The sequence below is a fragment of the Dunckerocampus dactyliophorus genome, chromosome 5, assembly GCF_027744805.1.
Source record: "Dunckerocampus dactyliophorus isolate RoL2022-P2 chromosome 5, RoL_Ddac_1.1, whole genome shotgun sequence".
Taxonomy (NCBI): domain Eukaryota; kingdom Metazoa; phylum Chordata; class Actinopteri; order Syngnathiformes; family Syngnathidae; genus Dunckerocampus; species Dunckerocampus dactyliophorus.
The window spans coordinates 6003907-6028896 of NC_072823.1; the positions used below are offsets into that span (position 1 = coordinate 6003907).

The following is a 24990-nucleotide window of genomic DNA, read 5'->3' on the forward strand; positions in this document are numbered from 1 at the left end:
ATGCGAGCGTACCTTCGCCAAGTGTCCTCTTCAGCAAATCATGTTTGGCCTGCAGTTTGGAGATGAGATTGCTGCCCTCCAAAAACTCCCGGAATTTCTGTCAAGAATGTAGAGTGATTATACAGGTGCCTGAAGTAACAGCCACATCGCCCACTCATAATATATTACTATGAATACAACCAAGGTCAAAGTACACAGGGAGACTTTCTGAACCTTCATCAGAACATGTCCATCTTCAGAGTGGAAGAAGAAAGCAGTAAGGATTACATCATGGGATTAGTCTGTGATACCTTCACCTTTGCCAGACGAGGAGGGAGGAAGGATGGGTGAGTCATTCTTAAGTGGGTAGCAAACACATATCATTTACAGTTAACTGTAAAATACAAAGATCAACTGGTGAGGATCTATCTACAAGAGAGACACCTTTTTTTTTTTTTTTAAATAAATCGGCCAGCGGCACATTTTGAAAATCAAATTTTTAATATATAAATAAATATACACTAAGTCCCCAACTTACGAACACAATTGGTTCCAGACGACCGTTTGCAAGTCGATTTGTTCTTAAGTCGGAGAAAAGGTAATATTACCAATGATATAGGTACTACATGTATGTGTATACATATACAGTATATGCGTATGTATGCAAATATGAGTTTGGATGCAATAGTAATATTAAATGAGGATAATTAATGAAAAAAACAAGAATAAAAATGATATAATAATACGTAATGATAAATGTTATTTACCTTTGAAGAGGAGTGGTCGAGCGTACGTCGTTGTGGTGGTGGAGAAGGAGGAGTTATTGAAAAAAGTAAAAATCATTGTCGTCGGTAGACTCTTCTAAAAGAGGTAGTGTTCTGTGGGTGGTGTAGAATTAAGCAGGCCTATTAACTCTTCATAAACTTTAATCACACGCTCTGTCCGGGTTGTATCATACAACTCTTAGCCTTCCTCTCCCCTCTTCCTCATCTTTCTCACCTGTTGGTCCCATTAGCAGTGTCACAGCGCCCTCTACTGGTCAAGCATGTAGCAGTATAAATACTGATGGAGCGACTACAAGGCAAAATAAAATAAAATATAGACCAGTCGGCTTGTGTTCGTATCCGCGAATGTTCGCAAGTCGGATACCTAGTGTATATCTGTATATATAGATATATATGTATATCACCATGGTAAGTCATAATTGGGAGATAAAAAGTAGGGTTGGGCAATAAGTATATCTACTGGTGTACCTGTATAAATTCTTCCAATTATAAGAAAATGACTGCATTTTTTCCTTGAAATATATATAACTCAGTAACTTGTATCCATTCATTTTTTACTGGAAAAAGTTTGGACACCCTTGCTCTAAACTACAGTATGTCCCTTTTTTGCTCGCATATTTCCACATCTAGACTCACCATGAAGTAGAACTGCTCTGTCTCCTGTTGGTTGGCCCTCCTCTTAGCAATGCTTGGTTTGCTGAGGTACGTCTCCGACACAGTGGACCGGACTGACTCGGTGGATCTGCTGTGGTGGAAGCACTCGGACACGTCATAATCCTCAATGGTCACCATGTCCTGGATGGTGGTGAGGGTAGCCTCGGATGTCTTTTTCACCTGTACAGCAAGGAGACGACAGGGTTGAAGGTGAATAGAAGATGGTGCCACGAAGGTGAAGGCTTTTAAGGAGAATTTCCATAACAGCTTGAGTGCTTTTTTTTCTTTGGGATTATAAATCTAAGAACTTGGCTGTGCTTCCCCTTTTGATGATAAAAGGACAGGATGCAACATACCAAACGGCAAGATTAACATTCATTTCAACGGCAGGTTATCAAAACTGGCAGACATGAGACGTGAGAGCAGTGATGAACTGACGACCGTATCACTAACCTTATTCATGCACGTGCATGTTAACAGCTCCAGCAAAAACTGTTGGGTTTGTCAGTGATAAGGAAGATGACAAATTACTTATCTTGTAATGGTTTTAGCGTGGCTGGACATTACTCACATGTGCCCTCACAGTCGTGCACCGGTTTATTTCTTTCAACCAGATTAGATACCATGATTAAATATCAAAGTTTGTGCTATCGCAGGGATGTCCAAAGTGCTGTTGTTTTATTGGCCCAAAAAATAACCAAAAAATGGAAAAATTAGCAGTAATTTTATTTTATTCAAGAACGAAGTGTAAATATTATGAGAAAAAACTTGAAATCTAACGATATTAAAGTAATCATTTTACAAGAATAGCAGAATGTCATTTCTGTTGCATAAAGTTGAAATACTAAAGAAAAAAATATGCATTTTTTTTCCTAATATGAGAAACAAAACGATGAATAAAGAAGAAAAATAATGTTATCTTAGCATAAAGTTCAAATATTTAAGAAAAAAGAAGAAAGATTAAAACATCAGAATATTATTAGAAACAAGCAAAATAAAATGAATTTGTAATTTTTGAAAACTAGGTTGGGGAAAAATGTATAATATGGGAATAGAGTCTAAATATTATGGGAATACCATCATACTATTAAGGAAAAAAGGAAAAGGTAAAGAACATTTGCAAAGATTACAGCAAAAATGGGGGAAAAAAGAGCAAAGACTAATCTCCATACTAATTACACTTTTCACCAGACGCCCCTCATTTATCGCGGTTAGTTGGTTCCATACCAGACCATGCAAAGTGAATTTCGAAGTAGGATTCAATCTTCATAAATACAATATTTTCGTAATTAGAGCATAGAAAACCTGTTCACAAACTTCTAAATATGTTTTTTACCATTATTTGAGCCCTAGATACATGAACTAACACCCCCTAAACTCTTGTTATTCTCTGTTTACACCACATTGCGCAACGGCTACGGGATCGATGAAGTGACAAGTGACCGCCGCCGCAGTCAGGCATAGCAAGCTACCGAGCTACCTAGTTAGCCTTCAATTTATTTCGTGTCAACCTAAGAAGCCAAAAAAGTACCACTTCCACACAGAATGGGAGGAGAACTTTTTTTCCCCCTTTGTGTCATGTCGGACTCTGCATCCATGGCTGTAGTGCAAGTTATGTATGCCAAGTATGCGAGGGACTGTATGTCACAACGCTATATAGCTACATGTTTTGCTTTACAAGATATCAAAGTGGCCCTTGCATCCTTTCATTTTTCACGATGTGGCCTTCGCTGGATAAAGTTTAGACGCCCCTGTGCTATCTACATGCTACAGTTGTGAATTAATGCTATTCTACAAGACAGTTGTATGTAGTAAATGTATAATCTGGTCATCGAGTAACTACAGCTCAAATGCCGTTCTTATCTGGGGTAAAACAAATACTGTACTCCCTGCTGAGGAATGAAGATGTAGTGAAGAATAATGTTTCAGTGTTCTGGTATCAAGTATGGGGTGAGAGAAGAATGCAAAGGAAGAAATGGTCCTCTCGTCTTCTTTGGCGCAGTCAATAGATTTCGAAACCCGTATGAAGTGTCCTTGGCAAACTATTTTTTTCATTTTTTAAAAAGAACCATACATCAGACCTTTAACCAACTGACAGACATTACTCTTTAAAATAATGCAAAGTGAATCATTCAGCAATGTTTTTCCCCCTTTCACAGCAGCCAAAGAGCAAAAGGAAACAGCTGCACTTCTGTCAAGCACTGCCCTGAAGCTTTTCCCGGCCGGATGAAGACAGGCTCTCTACATTTGACAGTTTATGCTTGTACTGTAGGTCATCAAAACGCTTTTAAAGTTCATTTTTCAAGGATGGATCTGGCACACTCCGCCAGGGAAGAGAAGCTATCTGGTAATAATAACACAAGGCAGGGGCGCCCTTCTATTTCCACCCAGCAGAACATGCACTTAAGGAGGCCACAGACCAGGACACCAGGCTTGTCATCATAACCTCCTCCCTCCACACACACACACACACACACACACACACACATGCACGCACGCACGCGGACACAGCCTATTCGCAGCGATACTGTACATACTGTGAGGAAGTGTGCTGTGACGTGGGGTTGACCACATTGGTCTGTAACGCTTGCAGAAAAAAATGCTAACTACACAAAAAGATATTGCTCATCATCACTGGGTATAACTGCTATCAATGATGCTATCGATGAAAGCTCAGTATGTGCCTGCGGCGAAAGAGCACTTTGAAATGATCAATGCAATGATAGACAGGTGATGTCACATTATTATTAGGGGTGCACTAATAATTATATAAAAGGAAATATGACATGACATCTTGTAACATTAAAAAATAGCTCCAATGAGGTCAGATTACCCGAGCTGTGCTGTAGGTGCGTTAGCGTGAGCAAATCAAGCGCTCCTTTTTTGTGATGTGCTGCAAACGGCCTGTGGTAACATCCATTTAGCCCCACTTGCAAACAAACATGGGACTTCTTCACTGTTTCAGAGGAAGACATTTGTCAACCATTCCGCGATGAGGGGAAAAAAAACATCAAGCTTCAACACATCAAACCTGATCAGCCACCTGAAACGCCAGCATCACTACAATGCCCTGGGCTTGTTCCTATCGCTACAGCGTTTGAAAAGTGCCAAAAAGTACGCCAGAGACCAGCCGAGGGCAAAAGCAATCTATGATTTCATAATGGAAATGATGGCGCTGGATGACCACGCTAGGGATGGAAATGTCTTTGTGATATATGATTTGATTCGAATTTAGATACACAGGTTACGATTTGATTCAAAAAAGGACATATTTTAAAAACAGAACGATTCGATACGATTCGACACAGTGTACAAACGATACGATTCAATTCGATGGTTAATGTTTGTTGATGTAGACATTAACCTTACATTATAAAATAAAGACACCAATTCTATAAAAGTGGCATTCTTGAAGTATTTTCAAAAGTTCCAAAGAGCACATCATATTCCGAAGCATGCTGTAAAGCAGGCGTACCCAACCGCCCAAACTTTCAGGTGTAATGATTAACGAAAACACTGAAAAAAAAAAAACATATTTGTAAATAACTACATAAAACTTTACACAATTGGATATAAATTTTGGAAATATGGGCCAATATTTGATTCAAAAAATAATACAGAGTTAGAATTCGCCCACAGTTTTGCATATGTTGTTTGTTGCAAGCAAGTCTCATTTTGTTTGACAGTCCTTGAACTTTCTCCCACGCTGCACAGATAGACTACTATACTGTATTTTCCCCCTTTTGTGCTGATACTATGTTGGAATGCATAAGGGTGAGATTTGATGATGTTATTGACTGCTAGCAAACAGTGACGTATAATCTCTGACCAAACAAACTCCAGGCTTGTACTGGTGGATGATGGCTCTTAATTGGATATTGTTCCTGTCTTAGTTTTACACAATACATATTATATGATAAATTAGATTGCTATAATACATGCATTGCTACCATTTACTTCCATTCTCATCTGCAGTCAAAGTAAAATAACATCTTTTTTCTTGAATATTTCAACTTAAAATGATGACTTTTTTTCCTTTTTTTCTAGCAATCTTATGACTTGATTCTCCTAATATAAAATGACTGCTGTTTTTTTCCAATTTTTTATGTTTTCTCATTTCACTGTATTTTTAGAATATGCGGTGGGCCAATAAAAAAAAAAAAACAGCCAGGCCCAGAAATGGCCCCCGGGCCACACTTTGGATACCGCTGGTTTACAGGTACAGTTTGTCCAATCCAACTTTGTTTGAATCGTTCTTGCCTCCAGCTGTGCACAAACTACAGTTACATCTCAATTTACAAAAATAAGAGGTATAAAAAGTTATTGTATCGGCCTTGAGAAGCAGGACGCTATCAGCATCGACTAAATAATTATTATGACTAGCATTGTGGGAACACTGAATCCGCAGATGGCTAAAACATCTTGTCCTGCATTGACTGTTGGCGATATCCAATTCCCAACATAAAATCTGGACAGTTTTACCTCTTCATTTTCAATCTTCAGAGTCGCGAGACGAGACTGCAGCTGCTGGAATCTCAGTATTAGCTCTCCGTTCACCGGAGGCTGCACTGAAATCTGACACACCTGGGGAAAGAAATCAACAGAAAATGACACATCTACGATGCAAACCATATCCTCAAATAAGGTATACCATGCACGATTATGAGTGACACTGCAAGATACCTATGACTGATATTACCTCATCGCCCATGTGAGACTGGAACTCGAATTTTGCAGGCGGGCAGAAGGCCGTCGGGAACATCTCCATGAACCGCTGTCTGTCGCTTCTTGGGTCCAGACTGTCTACGGCATTTTCGATGATGTCAAGACCTTCGTGGCGAGACGTCTCCAAGTTGTATTCAGCTGACAGGTACGTTCGCAAGGCTCTATTTAAACTGGCGTGGTATCCCAAATCACAGCACTAGATGAAAAGATTAACAGGAGCACTTTTGGTCAGAAGGACGGTGACGGTCATTTTAAATCAGGGGTGTCCAAAGTGCGACCAGGGGCCACTTGTGGCCAACAGCTGTTTTTTTTTTTTTTTTTTTTTTTTATTGGCCCACATCACGTTCTAAAAATATGACTTAACAAGAACACGAAACAACAACAGCAAAAATGGAAAAATCAACAGTAATAATGTAATTTTAGTAGCATAAAGTTTAAATATTAAAGAACGGTGTTGTTGTTTTCTAAGTTGTAATATTATGGAAAAAAAACAACAGATAAAGTTGTAATTTTTGGAAAATTAGGTTGCGGTTAGGTTAGTCAAAATATTATGGTAATAAAGTCATAATTATGAGAAGAAAATTTACAAGAAGAAAGTTGAAATAGTTGGAAAATTTATTTTAAAAAACTCAACAGCAGAAACAGCTGTAGCTTTAGGAGAATAATGTCAACATATTAAAAAAGCATATTCTAATGATATATAATAATATTTTTAAAAGTCATGATATGATAAGAAACAAAACAAAATAAAATTAGGTTGTGGAAAAAGTCATAACACAGTGTTCCCTCATTTATCGCGGGAAATAGGTTCCCAAAATAGCCCGCAAAAAATGAAATCCGCAAAGTAGCCAACTATATTTTGTACAATTATTGTATACGTTTTAAAACTGTACAACCCCTCACCATACACTTTAGATAATTTTCTCAGACAGACATGAACATTTATCACATTTCTGTCTTGTTTAAACACTGCCAAATTTCAAATTTCATTTGAATTTTAATAATCAACTTCGGAGATTGGACACAAGAATTTAAGTGACTTGTCCTTGTCTTGTCCTGGCACCGTAAGGCTGTAGCGTTTTTGTATCTTTGTTAAAACATCGTCGTCCTCCGTGAACCGAAGAGTCATTTACGGTATTCCAGGTGCCCTACAGCCGCTTAACTTCTGCCTTCATTCAGCATGTATGATCCTAGCTGCTAGCGATCATACAACAGGAAACAGGCAGTCCTACACGAAGGAGATTGATTGACAATGGTCTACAGCCAATCAGAAAGCAGAACACAATGGGCGGGTTCTCCCTTAGCCAATCAGGACTGTTGTGGCTCTATATTTACTGAAGAACCGGGCACGTCTCGAACTCTCATATGAGTATACAACACCATCTACTGGCAGCAGTAGTAAATACAATAACAGACATATGCAACAGAGCACAGATAGAGCACTCTAATACACCGCAAGGACGCAGAACGCAATGCACGTTCATACGGCGTTTAAAAAGAACATGCAAAATTGAACTTAAAAAAATCAGCAAAAGAGCGAATCCGCGAAAGGTGAACCGCGATGTAGTGAGGGAACACGGTATTTGAAGCCCGCGGCTGTTTTTTTTTTTGGCCCGCAGCTCATTCTAAAAATACAATTTAACAAGAAAAGTAAAAAAAAACAAAAAAAACCCCCAGAAAAATCAGCAGTAATTGTGTCAACTCCGCACAGTACTCTTCAATTTGCAAGCAACAGCCAACAACTAGCTTGACGACACTGCGCAAACGGCTAGACGGCCATTAAACAGAACAACAGTCTTATGCACAGTACGAACAATAAACTACCATTCCATGTGAGAAACAACCACTACGTGCTAACAACAAACACATAGCTTTAACTGTTATTTACAAAGTGCCCGCAAGGTATGTCGGGTACTCCAGCAGCAACTACCCTCAACGCTACAATATATTAATTGATATTTTATACTGATACATGATACATTGATATAGTACATAGTTAAATAAGGTTTAAAACGTGGTAATGTCAAACCGGCAAACGGACGCCACATTTCCACTGCAATCCTTTAATAAACAAATGTGTTTATAAGCTTGCAAATACAGCTCACGCAGACAACATTGCATATAAAATCCCACAGTAAAAAAAAAAAGGAGAGATGTGAAGGCTTGTGAGCAAGGCGGAGTGATTTCAGCACACAGCATGCTGCGTATTACACGTCTCCTTCAGTCCTGCCTGGAATATAAAATCTCAACTGCTTGATCCAGCCTTGTCTCACTCCCTTAAAAAAAAGGCACAGCAAAAATGGCATACATTTTTCTCCAAAATAAGAAATCATTCTAAAGCCTTATAAATAACATTTAATGTAAAAGTATGCGAAATCTCGATGAACTATTGACAAAGAGTACAAAACTGTGAATTGTGGAAAATTGCCCTTAAACACATTCTAATGGGACTGTGTGTGTGAAGCTTGTCATTACCCCTCTGCTATAGCAACACATGTAGATATGCTAAGAAGTTATATACACTTCGAGAAAAAAATGCATCTCAGCTTTGTGATATAGGTGGAAAAAGCCTACAGTATTTGTATGAACTTCGCCCCCCCCATCCTACCTCACCCCACTTATATTTTTTTTCCCATTTTTGCTATTTCCCCCCTCAAACTATTTCAACATTTTTTCTTGTGAATCTTTTTTTCTCTAAATAATGACATTAACAAAATATTTTGACTTTATTACCATATTATAACTTTTCCTCCAACCAAATTTTTCAAAAAATTACATTATTTTGTTTTTTGTTTTTCATATTACAACTTTTAAAAAAAACAAAAAAATTATATTTTACCTACTAAAATGACATTGTTGATTGCAACATTTTTCTCTTTATTCCCATAATATTATAATTTTTCCCCAACCAAATTTTCCTCAAATTACAACTTAATTCATTGTTTCTCATATTATGACTTTAAAACATTATTTTAACTTTATGCTCCTAAAATGACATATTTTTCCTCATAATATTCAGACCTTTATTCTCGTCAAATTTATTTTTCTCATTAGATTACAACTTTTTTCTCTTAATATTTTGACTTTATTGTTGTACAATTACTGCTGATTTTTCTATTTCTGCTGTTTTTGTGTTTGTTTGTTTTTTGTTTCTTGTTAAATTATATTTTTACAATGTGCTGCAGGCTAACAACAACAAAAAAAAAGCCCCAGGCCGCACTTTGGACCCCCATGCACTAGGGCACATGTGTCAAACTCGTGCCCTGGAGGGCCGAGACGCTGCAGGTTTTCTCTCCAACCAGTTTCTCCAGCAGGTGATTTAATTGATGAGCTCCGTCCCTCAAACTGAAGGTGTTGATCATTAAAATCACCTGCTTTAGTGAGTTTAACACCCCTGCACTAGGGTATCGCACAGCTAAGCGAGCTGGCATCAGTATATAGTCACTGTATATACGCACATACACACAACTGACTTGGCCACACCTTATAATGCTAATCTGTTCATCAATATAGTGAAATATTAGGTATACAATGATGTGTACATTCGCTTTAAAATCAGTACAACCTTACATGCAGCCCAGGAAACACCATGAAGGTTTTTTTTTTTTTTTAAAGAAATGACCCTTTAATAAATGATTGTAGTCTTTTTCGAGGCTGACATTTAAACCGGTGCAGGGTTAGAAGGTGGTGGCATGTGGTTTCATACTTACATCAATTAGGTCTGACAAGTCATGGATGTAGTATTTGAAGACAGACGAGTTGGTGGCTTCCAGTGTGAGGAGGTACTCGTTCCGCGCTTTGATCGACTTCATCTTGTTCTCCGAGTACTTGGCTTGCCGCTAATGAGAAAATTGGAAGGAAGAGTCACACACAGTCAACATCAGTGCTTCAGAGGAGTGATGAACGATGCCATGAGTCAAGAATTGCTTTTTTGACGAGTTTATGTCTCTGCATAGCCGATAGTATAATCTACAGACAAAACTTTGGCTCATGAAAAGCAGAAGTTATAGTTAATAAGCGTATAACACAAGGGTGTCCAAACTGCAGCCTGGGGGCTATTTGCAGCCCGTGGCTGTTTTTTTTTTGTTTTTTTTTTTAATCGGCCCGTGGCACATAAAAATAAATAATTTACCAAGATGTATTTTTTTTTACATGAATAAAGTCAAAATATTAAGAGAAAAAAGTTGTAATAATTATTTTAAAGTCATAATACAAAAAACAAACAAAACAACATATAAAGTTGTAATTTTTGGAAAATAAGTTGTGGAAAAAATTATGTTAGGAGAACAAAGTCAAAATATTATTGGAATAAATTCCTAATTATGAGAAGAAAATGTATGAGAAGAAAGTTGAAATAGTTGGAAGAGTGAAAAAAACAGCAGAAATGGGAGGGAAAAGGTGCAATTTTACAAGAATAAAGTAAAAATATTAAGAAAAAAAATTTATGAGAAAAACTTGTACTTTTAAAAGAATAAATGTCTAAATATTATGAGAAAAAATATGGCATTTTAGTAGCATGAAGTTAAAATATTAAACTTTTTTTTAAGTCGTAATATTATGAGAAATCAGAAGTCAAAATATTAAAAGAAAACATTAAGAAAATAGTAACAAGAAAAAAAAAGTTTCAATTTCACAAGGGTTTGCTCATTTTATTATGAGAAAAAATAATGTCATTTTAGTAGCATAAAGTTGAAATATTAATAAAAATATGTATGTTTTTGTAAATTGTCAGTTTTGGAAAATTATGTTGGGGATAAGTGATAAAATGGAATAAAGTCAAAATATTACATGAAAAAAATTACGAAGATTATTTGAGAAGAAAGTTGACATATTTGGAAAACTTTAAAACTTTTACAAAAGCAGCAAAAATTGAAAATTTTACAAGAACAAAGTCTAAGTATTAAGAGAAAAAAGTTGAGAATAATCTTGCAATATCACGAGGAAAAATAACATCATTTTCATAGCATAAAGCTGAAATATTAAAAGAAAGGAGTTCTTTTTTTAAAAGCCTTAAAATGATGAAAAACAAACAGAACAAATACACACAAACACACTGAGAATAAGTTCCTAATTATGAGAAGAATATTTATGAGTAGAAAGCTGAACTAGTTGGGGGGAAAAAAAACTGTCAAAATGAAACAAACAGACGTAATTTGATCAGGCCAAAATATTAAAAGAAAACAATAAGAAAATTTCACAAAAAAATAAACTCACAGGATGAGCAAAAATGTCATTTTAGTAACATGGAGTTGAAATATTAAAGAAAAAATACGTCTTTTTTAATGTCATAATTTTTGGAAAATTGTGTTGGGGAAAAAGTTATAATATTGTGGGAATAAAGTTACAATATTACAAGAAGAAAATTTACAAAGATTATTTGAGAAGAAATATTTGGAATATAAAAAAAAAATGTATTTGTCACCTATATCATTAACTTCTTAGCATGCTTTACAAAATATCCAAGTCGCTCTTCCGTCCTTTCATTTTTCAGTATGTGGCCCTCGCTAGAAAAAGTTTGAACACCCCTGGTAGAAGACTTGCACTCCTGGACTATTCATCTTTAGCCTTCATTTCCTCTCAAGCAGACAGGCAGAAGGCTGTTAGTCACCATCGAATGACCAATGTGCTCTGATGCACACACTTGAATATCATCTATATTTTAATACTTCCTACTACAGAACTTCAAGAAGACTGGGGGGGGGGGGAAGAATCGACCCATATACATGACGTAACAGATATGCTAAAATTGTATCAACCCGTAGAAGAATGTGGTCAGCCTGTTTTACCTTCTCCTTCATCTTCTCAATCTTCTTCACCGAGTTGCGTTTCTGGTATTTGTCCTCCATCCGGATGCTGAAAACCGGATCTCCCCTGCCAATCTGCTTCTCCTCTTGCTTTTCAGCCTCCTTCAGTTTGCTCTCTGCACTAATGCTCTCCGAGTGGTACATGTGGTAGGTCTTCATCACCTGGAGGTGTGGGAAAGAGGGGAGGTGAAGAACCATTTGTTAATGCCGATTTGAAACACGGTGAAATCCATGTCTCATTCACGTCTCGGGACAGGAGTTTAATAGATCAAAGTGTCCGTTCGATTTGAGGACTACCTTTCATATGCAAAACTAAACTTCTTCAATCCTTTGACCCAAAAGGTCAAAATAAGCCAGTTTCAATCATGTATTTATACATGGGGCACACAAACTAAACAACCACACATTACTACAGTGGTACCTTGGTTAACGTCCGCCACGGTAGCACGTATTTCGGTTAACATCCAGAATTTTTGCTTAATTTTGCCTCGACTTCTGTTCTTGGTTTGGCTACGCAGCAATCTTGGATCATGCCCCAAGACAAAATCTTGCGATACTGAGTCCACCCTTAGCTACGGTAGCATGTGAGGCACATACAGTACATGCAATGTAATCACATAGCCAAAACAATGGCCCCTCATGTTAGCCCTGGTTTAGGACAGATCCACAGGTACAGTTTGTCTAATTCACTTTTGAGAGTCTTTCCAAATACAGTTTAATCAAAATTTTAAAAAACTAATAGCTATTAAAAAGTTATTGGTTTTTGATATCAGCCTTGAGAAGCAAAAAGTTATTGTCTTGGTTTGAGAGAAAAAAATACCGTGCATCCCTAGAAATCGTAAAAGCATGGACATTGATTGGGTAGGTCATCAAGAATAGACAAAGAATGTTTCTGCTCTCTGGTTTACCAAGTTGTTTTCACCTCTAAATTGGGTCGGCGCAGGTTATTTATTGATTAAATAAGCAGTGAAGTAAACCTCTGCAAAATACATCTAGCTCCGTGACGTGTGTAAGCAGGACACGTGCACAAAATCTCAGCTTTAGCACAAATTCAGACGCAACCATCTCGTAATCGAAACATTTTTCTCCCAAGTTATTTCTGTACGACGGGAACAACAGAGCGGTGGCCTTTGCCTTTGGTGAGGTTTGGCTTAGCTCACGCTAATTTACAGATGGTTAACTGACCTTGGGCCATGTAGTCCTCATTTAGAGGTCTGGAATCTGGCACTGCTGTGTTGACTTTGTTGCTTCTTTTAGATGGACATATTTAGAGACAGACCAGACCTGTTATTTCACTGGTGGTGGCAGACTTTGGGACTCTGCATGTCTGATGCAATAGCTTACCAGGGCGTGCATGGAGTCAAAGTTTGTGTGCATGTGTCTATCCAAAGGGGTGAAACCAGGTCAAATCAAATCGACAGACATTGACGCAGGAGTAGTGGCTGAACCACATCAACACTGTTGTAGTACCAACTTGTTTCCTTGGTGAGTCCACTGCCTTGGTTTACAGATCAATCTGTTCTAAGTGCACTTACCGGTATATTATTTTATAGTTTATAAGTTGTAGGATCTTTAATTCTCATTTTGTTGGTTTTATGGTGTGTCACCTTCAAAATGTAACATTATAATGAATAAACACCTGTAATGCAATTGAACAAATAGATACCGTCAGTCCTTCTGAGCAATCCAGCGCATGGCAATGCCATTAAAGCACATTAGCATGAAAAGGGGAAATCATTACTACTTACTGTGTATAGCTCATTAAGGACCTTCATTAAGTCTTCCTGAAGCTGAAATGCGATTTCCTTGCTCTGGGGGAAAAAAAGAGAATGGGGAAACCAATGAGAATGACACCGCAAATGACTTAACACATTTCTACTGGATTAAATAATGGAATTGCACGCGGGGAATGAAAGCATATACACTCCTCATCAAAATGTTAAGACCAGTTGAAAAATTGCAAGAATGTGCATTTTGCACTGTTGGATCTTAAGGAGGTTCTAAGTAGAGCTTCAAAATGCAAATAGAAGGAATGGGAGTGAGACAAAAAAAAAAAAAAAAAGAAGCTGCGTACCTACTGTTGCTGACTATTATTGTCTGAGTAGTATCATTTGATTGAGCCCTTTCTAACATTCCACATTACAAATGGTATCATTTCGGAAGAGAAAAAGTTGTGTCAGGACGCCCCCTTCGTCCAAACCAGGGTTGGGGGAAATGAGTTTGGATGTGACCACTGACGCTTGCTTGGGCCCCACTCCAGAAAAGCACCATCCTGAGCGTGGCCTGGTGCGTAACAGCACTTTTAACCCTTTAGGCGCCAGAGTCGTTTTCAGTTTTGACATTACTCATTCAAAAGGCGGTAGCTTGAAAATGGTTCGAGATAAAGGCATACTGTAAATTAGAAAAATCATCAGGATGACCCAAAATTTGTGATGGAAGTAAATTTACTCATCTAATTCGCATATTAGGACGTCACCAGGCTCAGAATTTGTCAGATCCCCGTCTCCACGATACCGGCTCATCAAAATGTCTGATCCACTTGTGATACTCTTCGTCATCTCTCAAGCAAACCCCGCCATCATCATCGTCATTTACAGCGGGATCTTGAACACCACTGCTGCCTGCACCACCGTTATTACTGCTATTATTACATAGATAGACATAAAGTATCTAGCTGTCTGTCTATTATGCCTGTGAATATTCCCATTCATCTAGGTCTTTGTATTCTCAGGTCATATTATATCTATCTATTAGCAGTCTATTTTTTACTAAGCAGTCTCCCGCGGATCGTACCGCGTATGCCGCTATTTCCGCGTTTTTTTTTTGTTGTTTTGTTTTGACAACCCACCGTCTGACTGTCATGGCGAGCAGACGCGCTGCCACACGCACAAAGGGCTTCAAAGTCAATAAACGTATAAACTTTGTATAGAAACGCCCACAAATGCTGCTCAGATTGAAGTTACAGATGTCCACCATCTCCCGGTGTATTAACTACACGACATGGCTTGTTAAATTGAGCAATGCTGCTTGTCGCAATTTTGCGCCTTTGGCGCTTAAAGGGTTAAGATGATTAAAATCGAACACCACGCAACTCAGGTCACCAAAAATTGACATTGGAAAAAGCCTAGAAAAATGCACAAGCTTTGCATTCTTGCTCTCGACACATTCCTCACAAAGCTGTGTGGCGGAGGATCCGATTCAATACGCAGCAAAGTGGATTACATTCTTATACAGGCTGCCAGGCTGGTGTCTGGAATTAAGGAACCGTGCTGGGTAAACTAGCCTGCATCATCATCCTGGACCATTTCCCAACTTGCAGCTCTTGTCTAATCTGAGGAGCCTATAAAGCTAGATAAACCAGAGGCCAAACTTGGAGACAGGCAACCACACGCGTACTTGTAAATCAATTGTCGATAACCGAGCCAAAGTGTGATATTGGATTTCTGCTTAACTATAGTGAAACCTCTATAGTTGAGATACAACAAAAAAGACACAAAGATACTATATATTTTGTCTTTGTAGCACCACAACATCTGAGAAATTTGCATTTATTTTTTTACATTCTTGCAAAATAGACTTGTCGGAATGACACGTGCCTTGTCAAAAGGGAAAATCCATTAACAAGCATCAGTTCAGAGGACTGAACATTTGACTGTCAGATCTAACAGTCATCAACTCGCCTCCATTAAGAAACCTTGGAAGTGTTCCAGAGCTCAATGAAAGACCTTCACAGCATCAAATAAGCTGAGAGAGTGTGCATGAGAGGTAAATACAAGAAAGAAAGCCAAGCATAATGTTGTGTTCAGTATGTGTTCAGAGGCAGAGACTGACAGTTAAGCTTTGATGTTCAAAAATGACCACATTTATTGCATATATTAAATGAGGCATTTGTTATTTGCCCATTGTACCATTAAACTGATATGGTCTCATTCATTAAAATAGGAAATGCAAAAAGGAGATTTTATGAGTCAGTTTTCTATATGGAGGTTGCAGGGGTGTCACAAGATCTCGTAAAATGTGAAAACATTTCTTGTTCGGGAAAAAAAACCTCCCGCAATAATATATAAATTAAATCAGACGATAAATTAAAATGAACTCGATAATTTTGCCAGCCTCCATATATTGCCATGTGCATCCGTGTCTGTTTTCCTCCTCTCTCACCTCCAAACAGACCTCATCAACCATACGGTCGCTTTGTCTCTGTGGGGGGGGCGGGGCCACTAGCATGCACACACAGCAAAAGAGTGGAGCCTCGTGAGGCCCAATGCAAGGTAGTAGTCATTACAGTAGGACAATGCATGTCACAGACGCCCACAACTTTTCAAGGAAATATTGCATCATGATATATTTTTATATCATAATATTAGTTGACGATAATATCTTCTAGCATGAATTTGTGGCATAATAAACATTTCTAAACGCACTTGCATTGTTATGTTTGTCTTGTCATATCTTTGACGGTTGTATACCCCACATAGCCTGTATGTGTGAGACACTGAAGTTCAGCTTGAGAGGGCAAAAACCATTCAGACACACATCAGAGAGTATCACACTTAATTGATGGTTTCATAAAATGTTTGAACTCCAAATTTCTAAAAGGGTACAAGCTCACACAAGTCCTGCATGTCTCGCAATACCGCTTTTGTCGCTCAGGAGTCAACTGAGTCATTGTAGTGCAAAGCAGCTGCAGATGTACTCAGCTGCTGCTGCTTCAGTCAAGGAGTAAAGGCTCTCTCCCTCTCTCTAGGGCGCTTCACTCAACGGGCAGTGAGAGAAAACTCAACACAGGATCCTTGCAGCAGTGCATCACGTTGCAGTGCGAGGAAGAGTGCAAGCCGCACTATAGAGGAAACTCACTTAGCAGCAATTTTATTGTTCCGCTGACTACCAAAAACTTATGACCGTGAATAAGTGCTGAGATGTAAACTGACTGCTAAATTACCTTAAGGAAGCTGGGAATGAGGGGTTAAAAAGCCATCTTCCTCGTGACATACTGTCCCCTGTGAAATATGACTCTACATTTCAGATTAACAAATCATACCACACCTCAGCCACAAATCGCGTGGCTTGCCAATGGAAAATGTAAAAAAAAAAAGAAGAAGAAGAAAAAAAAAGAAATCCTCCAACCTTCCTTGAAACGTTGAAGCTGGTGGCTGCAGTCGCAGAACGTGACTTCTATAAATAAAGGAGGGCAGTGTATAACAAGCGACCAGTGGTATGAATAATGTAAAGTGGCTACATGTGATACGATCTGGCTTGGCAGGAAAGAAAAGAAACAAATGCACGCCTGTTCTTTGAAGAATTTATGGCAGTATTTTCCTTTAAAATGTCCTCAATCCAGAAAGAAAATAACAAAAGGGTCAACCTGATGAAGACAGGCTGGGTAACTCTGGGGTCTTATGCTGCTTGAAATTTGAGAACACCAGGAAATAAAAACACCTCTTTGATGCAAGGATGACAACACAACAGCTGCCTCCTCAAAACTGTGGAAGAGCCCACGTAACATCTGGAAATTTTGTGTTGTTTGTGCCTCATTATTGAGGCTCAGTTGGGATCAAAGACTCTGAGAGGCTTTAATTAGAGCAAGGGTATCCAAAGTGCGGCCCTGGGACCATTTGCTGTTTTTTTATTGGCCTGCGGCACATTCTAAAAATGTCATTTTACAAGAAAACTGCAATGAAAGAGCAAAAATGGAAAAATAAGCAACAATTTTACAATAAAGTCAAAATATTAAAAGAAAAAAGCTGTCATCGAACAAGAAAAAGTAATTTTGCAAGAATAATGCTGTAATATTATGAGTAAAAATAACATAATTGGAAATATTAAAGAAAGGCATTGTTAAGGCATTGTTTAGGCATTAAAAAATTGGAAAAAAGGAAAAAATCCATTTTACGAGAATAAAGTCAAAATATTAACAAGAAAAATTTGTATTCTAGCGAGAAGAAAAATTGCAATTTTATGAGAATAACCTTGTAGTATTATGAGGAAAAATGTCATTTTAGTAGCATAAAGCTGAAATATTAATAAAAAATGTCTTAATGTTATTCAAACTTCAAACAACTAAAAGTTTGAATATTATGAGAATAATAACTCAGTAGAGCTCAAACCAAATTGGGAAAAAAGTGGATCACCATAGTTGTTTTATTTTTGTGTGTGTGCGTAAACTGGCAAACTATCTGTCCTGCTATTTACTATGACTGTTAAGAAACAAAGTCCACTGATTTTGCCTAGCATTCTAAACATGTTCATGTTTTGTAGCATTCAATATGTGCAAACAGGAAGGGCAACGACAGACATATCTGTAAAATAGCTCTGTCAAATCTGGCACCATTAAAAGATCAGTGACACTTTAAACACCAAAAGGAAATGGGAGCAGCAGTTTCCTGTTTCTGTAGACATTAATGAAAGAACCTTACCTCAACGGGGGAGGGGGTTTAAAGGTTTATGACTTATGGCTTGCAGGACTTCAGAGCCAGAAAGAAAGACAGACCGATGGACAGAACAGATAGAAATAGTCACCCAGGCTAAGCTGACACAAAGGCATGCCTCTAAGGCGAAGCCACTTTGTAATTTGGGTCTGTGGTGAGTTCATGTGACTCCAACAGCAAAGGAACTCATAATCCACTAGGGAGTTGTCATCTTTGTGGTGGTGACCGGTTTTGGTCATCAAGCTGCGGTCTTCATGCAGTAGAGTGAAGAAGCTCTACTTATCTGAAATAATGTCGATAAAGACTACATTGCTGAAATTTAAGGAAAAAAAATATCCCAATGGTAAGTTATAATTATGAGATGAAAAATCAAAATTAGGAGATGACAAAGTCAAAATTAGGAGATAAGGAAGTCATGATTCTAAGATAAAAAGTCAATTATAAGATAAAAAGTCAAACTCAGGAGATAAGAAGACATAATTATGAAATAAGAAAGTCATAATTATGAGCCAAAAAGTCGAAATTATAAGATAACAAGTCAAAATTATGAGATACACTGCACATCTCATAATTATGACTTGTTATCTAATAATTTCAACTTTATTGCATAATTATGACTCTTATCTAATAATTAGGACCAATTATAAGATAAAATGTCAAAATTTTGAGATAAAAACTCAGAATTATGAAATAAAGTCATAATTATGAGATAAAAAGTCAAAATGAGTTAAAAAGTCAAAACTACGAGATGCGCAGTGTACCTCATAATTTTGACTTTTTAACTCATTTCAACTTTATCGCATAATTATGACTCATAATAATAAGGACTTTTTATCCCATAATTTCGACTTTTTAATGTTATAATTTTAACTTTTTATCTCATAATTATGACTTACCATTGGAATATTAAAAAAACTAAAAAAAACACCCATTAACCATACGTCAGTAATAATTTATAACTAAGTCATAATACACCTGAGCTGTGCGTGAACCACTGTTATACTACAATTCTTACATGTTTGTGCCTTTATGATTCACTGATGTTTGCTCTTGTGTTGCGAGGGAACAATGGCAATCGAAGAGAAAAGGCGAGGGCTCTGGAGCTGAATCTAATTTAATAATTAGCAAAGGCAATTTTTTTTTGCAAATATTGATCGGAATCCCAGGGCAACGTCACGACGTGTGTTTCAAAAATAAACATTTTTATGGGTGTATCAATAACTGGCAGTTTTCCGGCATCCACTGGTGGCCACGGAACGTAACCCCTGCGAAAAACGAAGATCTACTTCATACAGTATGTGACTTTAAAACACAGGTTGGGATAGGGGTCAGCAACCTGTACTATCAAAAAGGAGCCATTTTGCCTTCTGGCCCACAAAAGAAAAGCCACAAAACATAACATAAATGTCGAGTGTTTGTTTTGAAAATGCCTTTCAACGTTTTTTTGTTGTTGTAAGCCAGCATCGCTGCAAAGACAAAGGAATCTGTCCATGCAGAAGTAAACACTGTATTGTCTTGAGATGTTTCTTTTTGGGGGAGGGAAGATGTCTCTTTCATGTCTGAACGAATGCAGGCAGCCACCCCCGCCCTTCCTTGCGCTCATCCAATCACCAGTCAGAACTCAAGTGGGATGCATTCACAGTCTTACAAAAAGTTGAATATTTTTAACCCTTTTCAAAAACGTGCATTTTCTGCACTCGGGAAAATATTCAAGCTTTGCAAAGGGACCTATAACCAAGAGGTTGAGGAGCCGCGGGTTGCCGACCCCTGTGTTGGCATACAGTGTTCCTTCGCTATATCGCGGTTCACCTTTCGTGGGGTTGCTGTTTCGCGTGTTATTTAAATGCAACTTTGACTTTTTTTAACAGCATATGAACGCGCATTGTGTTCTGTGTCATTGTAGTGTATTAGAGTGATTTATTGGTGCTCTGTTGAATGTCTGTTATTATATTTACTACTGCTACCAGGAGAGATTGTTGTTTACTCATGTTGAAGACGTGTGCACCTAGTCTATGTGCCTGCATGAGCAATTAAGAACCCACAGCAGATAATAGCCGGCCAAATATACAGTAGAGCCACATCAGTCTTTATCGGCTAAGAGAGAACCTGCACATTGTGTTCTGCGTTCTGATTGGCTGTAGACCATTGTAAATCAATCCCCTTTGTGCCGTCACTAGCAAACTGCGTGAGCTGCTTGCTAACCGCCAATAAACAATACAAGAAGAAGAAGAAGAAGCTAAAGAGGTTAAACAAATCTTTGTTTCAAGGATTAGGATGAGGAGGAAGATGACAGCAACTGTAACCAAATAAAGTTGGCTACGGATGTCACTTACTGCGGGCTATTTTGGGAACCTATCCCCGCGATAAACGAGGGAACACTGTATACTGTTTCCAGGCTCCAAAATGCTCGTGTCATAGAAACGAACAGCCAAAACAATATTTTTATGATATATTTGAAATCAAATTCAAGCTTATGCAAGTTTCTGGAGCTGAGGAAATTGAATTAGTGATGAGCTAATTGTTAAACCTGAGCCATGTTGCACCAGAAACACACTCCCAAGAAATCCCAAGATAAGTGTTTCACCATAAGAGATGTTTTCATGTAAAGAAATGCAAAATGTTTGTTCAAAAATGCAAGACACATAATAGACCTCACCTTCTTTAGTAGTCGTGTGGAGTCCTCGCTAACCTGCATGAACCTCATAATGACATTGTTCAGGTAGATGTCGCTGAGAGTGGCGTGGTCTTTACTCTCCCTCCTCACCTGGTTCAGCAGCAGGTACCAGCAGTTGACGGGCGACAACAGATTCTGGTCTTTTCTAGGGAAAAAGGAAGTTTCCATTCAGAACATTGTGTAATTTTAACTAGTAGTTTCTTACAGCTTCTCAATGAGCGGGATTTCAGAAAATAACAGGGCCAAAAGGATGAATGCGTCATAGGCCTCCCTTGGTGTTAAATGTCCCAGATACAAGCGGCTCTGGGCCTAAAAGTCCTGCAATAGATTTCAAGGACAGCACTATAAAGTGTGACACATTTGTGTCCATGACATTTCTGGGGCAGACCTCATGCAGCCAAGCACACCTTAAATACTCCTAGTATTCTCTCTTAGTAGACAAGCTGTGGGAGTATTCTTATATACAGTACTGTGTAAGACTTGTCACAGGAGACATGGATAATACGTTACGGCACATGGGAAGCATAGGCAACGAAGTGATGCACTGAAAAGCTGTTTTGCAGTAAGTTATCCAGACCAGAGTGACTTGGGGCTCTGTAATCACTCTGGCTTGAAGGCTCACGTCATCTGGGTTCATCTATGTCTAAAGAATAGGAGTGTGAATATCTGTGCGTGTCACTGGGGAATGTTTTAAGGCTGGAAGGGGTCAAGTCTTACAGGAACCATATGGAGAATCGCCTCTGCTCCTGCCCCCACGAGGACAGTTTACACAGACAGGCAGCCCTTGTCAACACAACAGGTGAAAAACCCAGAACTTGGCAAGTGACCCGGCCTTGACCTCGCATTTAGCATTGGTACCCCATCTGTTGCAGGGGCAAAAAGTAGGCATTCCTGAAGAACTGATAAACAAACGAGTGAAATGTTCACTGAAAAACTGTAAAAACAGGATGTAAATTCCATTTGCTAAAAGCCGAGGCAGATTGATGTACTGGTGCTGCATGGTCAAACTAGCCACGTGCAAAGGGAGTGAAGGATAGAAAAAAAGCACACTACAAAATGAATAATTGAAGTGACTCAAGCTAAATGGCAAAATACACTACTGGACAGCATCACAGACACCTCTGTCAAAGAGCAATTACCATAAATCCTTCCTGCACTATGTACCAGCTGAGCCACTCTGCAGGAAAGATAGCACATGTGTGTGTGTGTATGTTTACTAATACATACTTCCTTTTGCACATGCCAATGCATAATGTCCAGGTGGCCACAGATATGACTCTGGATGAAGTACACTTCTGATCAAATCAAAATTTTAAGACAAGTTGAAAAAATTGCACAAATTTACATTTTGCACTGTTGGATCTTAAGGAGGTTCTAAGTAGAGCTTAAAAATGCAAAAAGATTAAATGGGTGTGAGACAAAAAAAGCAATTAAGACATTAATCAAATACTTGAAATGTAAGATGTGGAATTTTGATATTCACACGGCAACATGGCATCCAGCTATCAGAAAATGAGATACTTGTGGTACAGCGAGAAATGGGAGTGAAGCTAAATATTTTTTGAGTGAGCAATTTATGGCAGACAAGCATTCAAGTGAAATAGGCTGTTCATCAGCTGATCAAAAGTTTAAGAGCACATCCTTTAAAAGTCCAATCTTGGCAAAAATGTGGATTCAATTTTCTGTCAACATATTCAAAGGCTTTGTCTCCTTCAAAGCCACAAAATTGTCCGTTTGGAATTTGCACGAGAGCACCAAACATGGGACATTGACCGGTTGATCAAAGTTTTATTGTCTGATCAGAAAAAATGCAACCTTGACGGTCCTGATGGCTTACATGGAAAACCCACCTGAGATGTCTTCCACATGGCACAGTGGAGGGGGCGCCATCATGATCTGTGCTGCTTGTTCCTTCAATGGAACAATGGAGCTTCAGGTTGTGCAGGGCCTCAAAAGGCTACTGGCTAAGTGGAGATTTTGCATGGGGCATCCCTCATGACTGAAGGCCATCGTCTGTGTGGCAATAACAGACTTTTTCCTAATAGGACAATGCTACAGTTCAGAATGCCCGCCTGACAAATGACTTCTTCCAGAGGAATAAGCTCACTCTTCTTCACCATCCTGTCTGTTCCTCTGATCTAAATCCAATTGAGAACATTTGGGGATGCATGGCAAGGGAAGTTAACAATAATGGACATCAGTTCCACACAGTGGATGCCCTCCGTGAAGCCATCTTCCCCATCTGGAGCAACATTCCCACTAGCCTCCTGGAAACACTGGCATCAAGCATGATTCAGCTGATTAACAAGAATGGCACAGCTACTCATTACTGACTCCTTTTTTCAACATTTTATTTCTATTTTAGGGGGGTTTCTGTTTTTTGAGCTATGGTCTTAAACTTGTGACGCTCTACTTAGAACCTCCTTAAGATCCATCAATCCATTTTCTATGACGCCTTACGAGGGTCGCGGGTATGCCTATCCCAGCTGACTATGGGTGAGAGGCAGGGTACACCTCTGGTCGCCAGCCAATCTTAGCACATATAGACAAACAACCATTCACTCTCACTTTCATACCTATGGACAATTTAGAGTCGCCAATTAACCTAACATGCATGTTTTGGAATGTGGGAGGAAATCGGAGTACCCAGAGAGAACCCACACACGCACGGCGAGAACATGCAAACTCCACACAGAGATACTAAGATCTTCCTGATCTCCTGACTGTGTGGCCAATATGCCAACCACTAGGCCACCGTGCGGGTCCTTAAGATCCAACAATACAAAATGTAAATTCTTGCAATTTTTCAACCGGTCTTGAAATTATGATCAGGAGTGTACAATCCGTGCTTCTTCCCAAATAGTCCACATCTACTTCGATTGGGTCCCCAAACTGAATCCAATACAATTAAGGTTTCAAGGAAAGTAAAATAACACAACTGAGACAATGACCATACAATTACATACACACTGGGGCATGTTCATTCTGTATTTTACATGACATGACTTGGCCAGAGGACTAACACTGGGAGTTGCTCACCCGACATAATACCAGGAAAATCTCCCAATGTCATCATTTCCTCCTTGGCTTGAGCAGGAACTGGGTCAGACAGACAGATAGATGGGGGGCCATAAGTAGAGTCTATGCACTTATAATACAAACAACTGTCCACAAAGGGTGTGAAAGGAGTGAAAATAACCTCCATGTTAAACTGTAACTGCTGTTACGGTTTTCAGTGTGTGTTCTGGTCCTTCACGTAGTGTAAATCAAGGAGGTCAACATTGTAGAATGCCAGAGGATAGCGGGTGGCTGGAAGTAAAGGACTGCAGGACATTGAAACATGAGATCTTATCAACAGCAAGACAAAATGGCAAAGTCCTCTAGTAGCTCTCTGATAATGTCGCTCATTAAAAAAAAAAAAAAAAAACTTTTGCAGCTGCAGCACAGGAACCAACATTTCACTTCTATGCTTTCCCCCAAATTAAGTCCAAATGATTTGTTTTCAACACCTTGCAAAGACAGCAAAAATCTATTTAAACTTAAATTGTTTTAATAGTAGACATGAGAGATTGTTATTGTTATGGTCAGTGTAGGGCTTGTACACCAGGACATTACCCAGACTCAACACAGCCATTACTGTCTGAATAGGTGGCAACACAAGTGAACAGCAAAATCATTTGGTCTTGCCTTGCCAACAGTCAAGAACGGTGATGGTAACGTCGCAGTCTGGGGCTGCATGAGTACTGCCGGCACTGGGGAACTCTGGTTCATTGAGGGAAACATGAATGTTCTATGACATTCTGAAGAAGCGAGTCCTTCCTTAGTAATGAACGCTGTGTTCGCTACATTTTAGTGGTTAATACATCTACTGTGCTTTCCAAGCTTTACAATGACTACTCTAAGTAACAGCAAAGCTTAATTTCTATAGTATTTGAGAAGAA

The 24990-nt window shown here is 38.6% G+C and overlaps 1 protein-coding gene across 4 annotated transcripts in view; it reads right to left on the minus strand.

Moving 5' to 3' along the window:
• Positions 1-24990, minus strand: part of srgap1a (SLIT-ROBO Rho GTPase activating protein 1a) — a 94129-nt gene that overhangs the window by 25647 nt on the left and 43492 nt on the right. For 3 of the 4 annotated variants that reach the window (XM_054775368.1, XM_054775369.1, XM_054775371.1), the window contains exons 3-10: positions 21032-21194; positions 13696-13758; positions 11930-12109; positions 9854-9982; positions 6118-6339; positions 5901-6002; positions 1401-1598; positions 13-97 (exon numbers count right to left, since the gene is read on the minus strand). In XM_054775368.1, coding sequence (XP_054631343.1) covers positions 13-97; positions 1401-1598; positions 5901-6002; positions 6118-6339; positions 9854-9982; positions 11930-12109; positions 13696-13758; positions 21032-21194 — 1142 coding nt within the window. Of the gene's footprint in view, positions 1-12; positions 98-1400; positions 1599-5900; positions 6003-6117; positions 6340-9853; positions 9983-11929; positions 12110-13132; positions 13381-13695; positions 13759-21031; positions 21195-24990 lie in introns of those variants that run through there. The other variant, XM_054775372.1, reaches the window with a different exon arrangement.